We start from the raw sequence: 7,761 nt of genomic DNA, 5'->3' as shown, positions 1-7,761 counted from the left end.
GTGTATCTTTAACCTACTAGAAATCAAATATTTGAAACAAGTGTTTTATATAGAGAACATTAATGTGTGGTTCCTTGAGTCCCGGATGACTCCACTGTCTTCTCACTGCATGGTAAATATATCTATTTTATACATCTATTTTAATAAGACGATAACTGTAAGAATATTATGCTTTCCAAAATGTTGGAGCAACTTTATTTTTATTTTTTATATGAACATTCTCATATTACTAGATAAGAAAATAGTGATTTAATTTCCCAAACTAAAGACTAACACTGAAGAAAATTATACACAAATAAGTTCAGCTGTGTCTTGGAAAACAACACCATGTGAGGAATCATAAAATCACGACAGGAAAGTGAAATACTTCTGTGCAAACTCCATTTTCCTCTATAGCTTAAGCCAAAGATGTAAATGAACCTCTTTACCATAATAATCAAAACATAAATAAATAGTAATAACTTCAGCCCCAATAAAGAAATGTTTTATGATTGTTCAAAACAGACTAGAACAGAAATGAAAGTGAGAAGAATAGTTTAAGAGCATATTTCCTCTCTTGAATCAATGTCCCAAATATTTCCACTTTATGCCTGCCTCGTCTTTATAAGGAGCCACAAAGCGATATACTGGCCCAGTTGTTCCAGTGTACCTATAGATCAGTCAACAGTAAGTATCTGGACACTAAATGAGGTGTGGTGCTAATATTTTTTCTGTAGTCATAAATTTGAGTCACACCACCAGTGGGAATGGAAGTAAGAAGAACAGGTATAAGAAAAAGGAGACGTGTTTGATTTTATACAGTTTATTTTCCAATCTAAAAATATGAAGACAAAATATAATAAATCACAATTAATCACAAATCAGAATGTCTTAAAGTTCATGGCATTAACTACATGGTCATGAACTACTGGAAACCCAAGACTCTGGCACAAAGGACTGTGGGTTTTATGCACTTACTGTGACAGACAGGTGTTGCTGTTGTATTAGATAATAGGTGGTGTGATCATATATTGTTGTCCCTCTGCTACTCTGAGGCTGCTGTTTCAGTGAAGCTGGTGTGCACTTACAAAGAGACATTCCTAGAAATGCTGGAAAGTGTCCTTGGTCCAGAAAACGTCAAGATCCTCATTTTGTTAGCTGGAACAGATCATTACAAAGACACTAGTGTCTAGTGTAAAATGTATTATGCTATGGCAATATGACACAATTTAGAGAACCTCTAGACTGTGCAATTGATGTCAGAATGAAATGCTGTGAGAAACATTATACTCCAAACCTCACAATTTAAAAACACAAAACAAATATCCCTCTTAAGCCAGACTGGAGTACCAGAAGTCCAGTTATGTCAAAAACATAACAAATTTTTCACCATTGTAATACATAGTATTACTCCAAAAACTAACCATACTGTCTTGCATAATACAAATTACAATAGAGTTTCCTAGTGTAAAATATTTCATTTGCAATTTTAATGTGACACTCATTTCTTTACATCATTGCATGTTTGTTTTATTTATTCTTTTGATAATTATTTACAAAGAAATTCTGAAGAATTCATCAGCAGAAAAGAAGCATAAATATGTGTACTTCTCTTTTGTATGTTACAGTTTAAGAAACCATATTTTACAAAATACTTTATGTACAGGACAAGCCCCTTTTGAAATACCCTCAAATATTCATCACAGAAATGATTTCATACACTTTTCAAATAGCAAGAATGAAAAGCTGTGCACATTAGTTTGGTCTGGCATGAGACTGCCAACAATACTGTTATCACGCTGCATTTAAAGGGGTTGTTCAACAAAAAAATACAATTCTCTCATCATTTTATTCAACCCCCATGTAAAGTATTCAATACAATGAATGTCTGTGTTGTTTTAGACCCCATTACATTTCATTGCAGGGTCTTCAAAATATCTTTTGTGTTTCACAGAAGATTTGGAACGACTTGAGGGTGAGTAAACAATGAAAGAATTTTCATTTTTGGGTGAACTATCCCTTTAACTGAATGAGAACTTTCTTGACACTGCTGGGGAAAGCCCATGTTTTCATAAAACAGTGTTTCACTCCATATTAAACTACAGTGCAAAAAGCACCGGAAGAGCAACCTTTGAGAAAAGGATGGGGCATCTTATAAGCACGTTTTATTGGCCGCCAAAAGCCATTTCAGGGGGCTCAGCAGTGCGATACATTCTCACTTATGCTAGCCATGAAAAAATGCTTTATGACCTTAAGGCCTGTTCACACCAAAGACGATAAAGTATAAAGTTTTAATAATTGTTCGAATTATATGAGCATAGGGAAGTCCACACCACAACTATAACGATAAAGACACAGAAGAGCAATATCGTAGGAATCACTCTTGGAGCGTTTATTTCCTGCGTGCGCACTTATAAAAACAGAATGTAATCTTCCATTGGTGTGGACAATATATTTGTCGTTACAGTTATCGTTTTTGGTGTGAACGCGCCTTTCCAGAATGATGGACCCACGACCTCGTTCTGGTGCTGTGTGTAGTGATTTTCAAACCTAGGAAGCTTTCAATCAGTCCCTATGAGTTTTGCTCAAGGTATTCATCAATCATGGTGAGATTGTTCAGCCAGTCTTCGTTGTTTCCCACCAGAGTGTCAATGAAGTCCACCTCCGCACCGCCACCTCCCCCGGGTCCTTGCAGCCCTCCAGTTATTGCCCCATTGCTCTGATGCTGTGATGTGTAGTCATAGGAGGGCAGCTTATGTCCGGGGTTGTAGCCCTGTGGTGAACAGTGTTTCCCTGCGGAAGCAGTCTGGTAGCTAGGAGGAGCCATGCCATGAGCTGGGTGCATCATGGATGGACCTCCTGGTTTCATAACAGCTAGAGCGGAAAGTGGACCTCGCATTCTGAGGCTCTGTTGGGGCATGGAGGAGAGAGGCTGGGCGGTGGGAATCTTCTGGTCCGGTCTGCCAACCAAACCAGGGGGTATTTGATTAGGAGGTAGACGGGAACCAGCGAAGTTGGCTGGCATACCGGTCATTCGCTGTGGAAACTGAGGACCCCCGCATCCAGGTGGGGCTCCTCCGGCGGGGAAGGGATGTTGGTGGTTCGCAGGGTCCATATGCGGTTGCACCCCTTGCTGGTGCTGCCAGAGCTGGGACTGTGACGTGGGCTGCTGCTGGGAAGGGAACATCATACGTGACGGAAGAGCTCCGGCTTGGTGCAGCGCTTGCCGCAGGTGGTGGGTCGGCACGGGAACACCGGTTAGGTTGGGACACGGCATTCCTGGTCGCGTCACACCGTGAGCCGGGTGTAGCGGTTGACGTGGAGGGCCGCCCATTCCCATCATGCTCTGGCCCGGCTGCATCGCCATTCCGAAGTCTTGAGATGGGTGGCAGAGTGTTTGTTTAGAACCTTTGCTGCACATGTATCCTCCAACCGACGGGCCCATCTGGGAGACCGAGCTGGAGGAAAGACCCATTCGGTTTGTGGGTAAAGGGCCGCTGTGGGAGAGCATTGTGGAATTCGACTGTTGAGAAGCCCCCATAGGATAACCACCACACTCCGGAGGGAGAGGTCGACCTGGACCTACAAGACAGAAATCATAATCATAATCATAAAAATATAATTTATTCTTGTGATGGTAAAACTGAATTTTCAGCAGCCATTACTCACTTACAGTGTCACACGATCCTTCAGAAATCATTCTAATATGCTGATCAGCTGCTCAAAAAACATTTCTTATTCATTCTTATATCATTGCTAAAAAAACAGTTGTGCTGCTTAAAATTTTGGTGGAAAGCATGATACGTTATTTTCAGGATTTTTAATAAATCGAAAGTTCATAGGAATATTTTGTAACAATGTAAAAATCATTACGGTCACTTTTAATAATTTGAATGCATCCTTACTCAATAAAAATATAATTTTCTTTCAAACAAAAAGAAAATCTTGCTAACACCAATATACTGGATATAGCAAAAATTTGGCATTGAGTAAACAATGGGCCTTTTGTATAAATCCCGTATGTGTGCAGTGCACATACACATTTACCACAATTTCCACTAATAAGTGGGAACACAGCTAGTAATTTGTATAAAAGATGCCCAAACTTAATCCACATAAGGGCTTCTGTATTTACACACATATATATATATATATATATATATATATATATATATATATATACATATGTTATTTATTTCTAGAGTCAATTAGTTCATTTCTAATAATATATATTCAATAAACTGTCTAATAAATAAATGACTTGTTTTTATTGGGAGTATGTGGATTTTTGAATGAGTGGTTTCAATTGGTTGTAAATTCTATCATAAATTTAGAGTTTTTGTGCAAACTTACTGATAAATTATGATTTCCCAATAAAAATAAATGTATGCATTCAAAACTGAATGAGACCCAATGTTTACCAATATTTATGGAAAATGACTTGTAGGTGGTGTGGTGATGTTACTGTACCTTGAAATGGTGCCACCTGATGGCAGTCTGTGATATGCCCTCCATTCATTTGCTCCATTTGCCTTTGCTTTTCCTTGAATAAATAGACAATAATTTATGAACATTTAAAAAGCAAATCAATTCTACCTCTAAAGTAGTGCAAATGAAAAGGTATTCAGAACCCAAATTGCACTCTGAGAATGATACATTTAAAAAAGAGTTTGAACACTGACTTGTTGAAGATGTTTGTTTATTATCTGATTCTTAAGCATCATATTGTAACTGCTGCTCTGGGGCTGCCGTGGCACTGCTGACGGGGCGTCCTGAAGATGAGGCACCATTCCTGCACCTTGATCCTAAGACAGACAGATAAAGAAAGATCACTATTAAACCTGCGTTCAGTTTCAAACTTTTCAAATGAAAACGAAACAATGGCCATCATATCCACACAGACATGATCTCACCTGACCTTCACTTGACCCACACAAACAACTGTAACTAACTACAAATAATCTCACCGTGATCACCGCTAAAAAGGTCATCTCAACCAAGCCCACATGTTCTAACAGGGCTTCTTTCCTTAGCAAAGTCGTAAACATCTGTAAATAACCACAGAGGATTCAGACCAGACCCTGCCTTCCCAGAGCCATGGACGTTTGTTTTTGTTGGCTTTGTCTAAATGCACCCCTCCGCCCGAACAGTTCAGCTAGGCATTCCATATTCCTATTCCCACAGAAGAAATGCTCCCCACCCTCTTCCCTCCCTCTACTCCCATCCGAATCCTGAAAACACCTCGCACTCATGCGTAACCGGAGTAGAACATTAATCATAGACTATTATGAAGACGTTGAGAGATAACTACAAATCGTCAATGGCAGAACAAAATGATCTGCTTCACGTCATAAAGACACAAACATAAACACAAAATGAAATTACTGGGTTTATTATGTTGTGTGAATTAAATTAAATCTTAAACTACATATGCTTAGCATCACACATAGCTAATATCAAGCTGGAGAACAAGCAGAGGTAATCTGAGGCACTAACAGACACGCCTAGCATGAATCTGGTGTAATCATCTTTGCTTGTAGCAGGCAGAGTGATGAAACGGCTTCCCAAGGGGAATATCGTGGTGCTTTGCAGTGGAAATGAATGGCTTGTCTGCAGCACTAGTGCTGGTAATGGATATTGATCCAGCACTTGGGTATGTGCAGCAGGAATGAAAAGCTGGTTTAGATGCTTTTGTTGGTTGTGCTGTGTTAGGGCTGTGCCTCTGAATTGTCCATGCATGATTCTGTTTGCCATTAAGAGCTAAAACGTCTAATGATTATTAAGAACACTCGCATCTGTTACTTCTTAAAGTGACAGTTCACCCAAAAATGAACATCATTTATCAATCTTATCATTTACTCAGGTTTGTTCACCATTCACTTCAGTTCATGGGTTTGGAACAATAAAGGGTGAGTAAATGATGCCAGAACCTTCTTTCTGGGCGAGCTGTTCCTTAAAATCTTATGAGTAACGTTAATGGTTAAACATTATTTAAACAATTTATGTTTCATCAACCGCTCAAATACCTGCAAAAAACGAGGCAAGAAAACAGTAAGTTAATTACTATGATAATCAACGACTCTTTCACAAATCCGAAAGAGATACGAGTAAAAAAAAAAGAAGATTTTTCACTAAGCGAACGCTAGATGGCGCATGCGCACACTCCTAAACAAAAACAGCTCGGTGCGTTTAACCGCTTGATCCTCCTCAAGAGTTTACGCTGAGCTCCTCTGTCGCCTGTCTTTATCGATCCCCTTATTGAAAAAACAAACCAGTCTGCTCTCTATCCAATCAGCCTAGTGTATTGATAAATATAAATTATTAGTGTGCTGCTCATTAGAAGTACTAGTGACGACACGTTTTAGTCTGTCAGGACGCAGCTTGCGCTCTATCCGGCAGAGCTCGCCAAGTTAAACAGCGTTTCCGATGGTGCCCACGATAAGTCTTTCTTTCTTTTTTTCTTCTGTCCTGAGCTACACCCCAACACCTCACAAGCTTTCCAGAGCATCCAGCCAGACACACACACACACACACACACACACACGTTTCAAGTAAAGCAGTCCGTCAAGCCGCTTCCCCTTTCAGTTCCGCGCGCTCACTCAGCTTTTCATGCAACTCGCATTTCAGCGTGCATTTAATAGATTAGATATCACAGCAGCAGAGGTTATCAAAGCAATCCGCTGCCTTTGTTGTCGAACAGAATACAACCGTTCCTGTGCGTACAAGACGGTAACAAAGAAAGAGAGATATGTTTAACCCTGTCAAATCCATCGGGGTGGAAAGGAAGATGTAAATTTGGATTCTCTCTCTCTCTCTCTCTCTCTCTCTCTCTCTCTCTCTCTCTCTCTCTCTCTCTCTGTTTTGCAGTATTGTAGCCTATTTGCATGGCAAAATAAGTACAATACCATTAGAGTTAAGTAATAGTATTAATAAATAAAATTAAGCAAAAGTATGAAATAAAACAGAATATAATTAGAAATGTAAAATATAATTTAGACCGTGCAAATCTAGGCAAAAAGATGAAGGCATTAATTACAAGGTATTTTAAAGGATACCAATGAAAAACAGCACTAAATATGCCCTAAACCACAAAAAAGAGACATAATTACCCATATCAAACTAACAAGAGAAATAAAAACCAATTATGCATTTGCGTGCGGCAGAGCATGAAAGGATGTTCTATCACTTAACCCAGAGCATGCATGTTTGACCTTGCTTTTGTCATCTAAACAAGGGTTATTATAGTTCAAACTGAACTACTTTTAAATATATAATAAATATAATATATAGGTGTTCCAAATTCATTCCTGCTCCAAAACCTCACATACAGAAAGTGAACTATGGTTGGTTGTTTTACCATTTTACATTTAATCATTAGCAGACTTTTATCCAAAGTGACCTTCAAATAGGAAAGCCAATCAATCAAACCAACAATAGGGCAACAATATAAGTGCTGTCACTAGTCCCAGTTAGTCTAGGACAGTTTTTTTTTTTTTTAATAGGCTAGATATATAGAATAGTAAGTGTTAGTGGGTCAAGTGTTGACGATAAAGATGCGTCTTCAGCCGTTTCTTGAAAATGGCTAAAGACTCAACAGCTCGGGTTGAGATAAGCAGGTCGTTCCACTAGCATGGAACAGTACAAGGTAAAAGCTTGTGAAAGTGATTTTGTGGGATGGCACAACAAAGGCGCCGTTCACTTGCAGAACACAAGGTTCTGGAGGTCACATAAGTCTGAAGTAGTGAGTTTAGGTACAGGGGTGCAGAGCCAGTGGTTGTTCTG

At 39.2% G+C, this 7,761-nt stretch overlaps 1 protein-coding gene across 1 annotated transcript in view; it reads right to left on the bottom strand.

The window, feature by feature from the left end:
* Nucleotides 1-786: 786 nt before the first annotated feature.
* Nucleotides 787-7,761, bottom strand: part of si:ch73-211e3.1 (mastermind-like protein 2) — a 73,867-nt gene continuing 66,892 nt past the window's right edge. The window contains exons 3-5 of the mRNA XM_056268525.1: nucleotides 4,662-4,784; nucleotides 4,450-4,522; nucleotides 787-3,561 (exon numbers count right to left, since the gene is read on the bottom strand). Of these exons, the coding sequence (XP_056124500.1) occupies nucleotides 2,552-3,561; nucleotides 4,450-4,522; nucleotides 4,662-4,784 (1,206 nt within the window). The 3' untranslated portion in view covers nucleotides 787-2,551. The remainder of the gene's footprint in view (nucleotides 3,562-4,449; nucleotides 4,523-4,661; nucleotides 4,785-7,761) is intronic.

The sequence above is a fragment of the Rhinichthys klamathensis genome, unplaced genomic scaffold, assembly GCF_029890125.1.
Source record: "Rhinichthys klamathensis goyatoka isolate OS25496 unplaced genomic scaffold, OSU_Roscu_1.1 h1tg000275l_1, whole genome shotgun sequence".
NCBI classification, from domain to species: Eukaryota; Metazoa; Chordata; class Actinopteri; order Cypriniformes; family Leuciscidae; genus Rhinichthys; species Rhinichthys klamathensis.
This window is presented reverse-complemented; position numbering and strand designations above follow the sequence as displayed.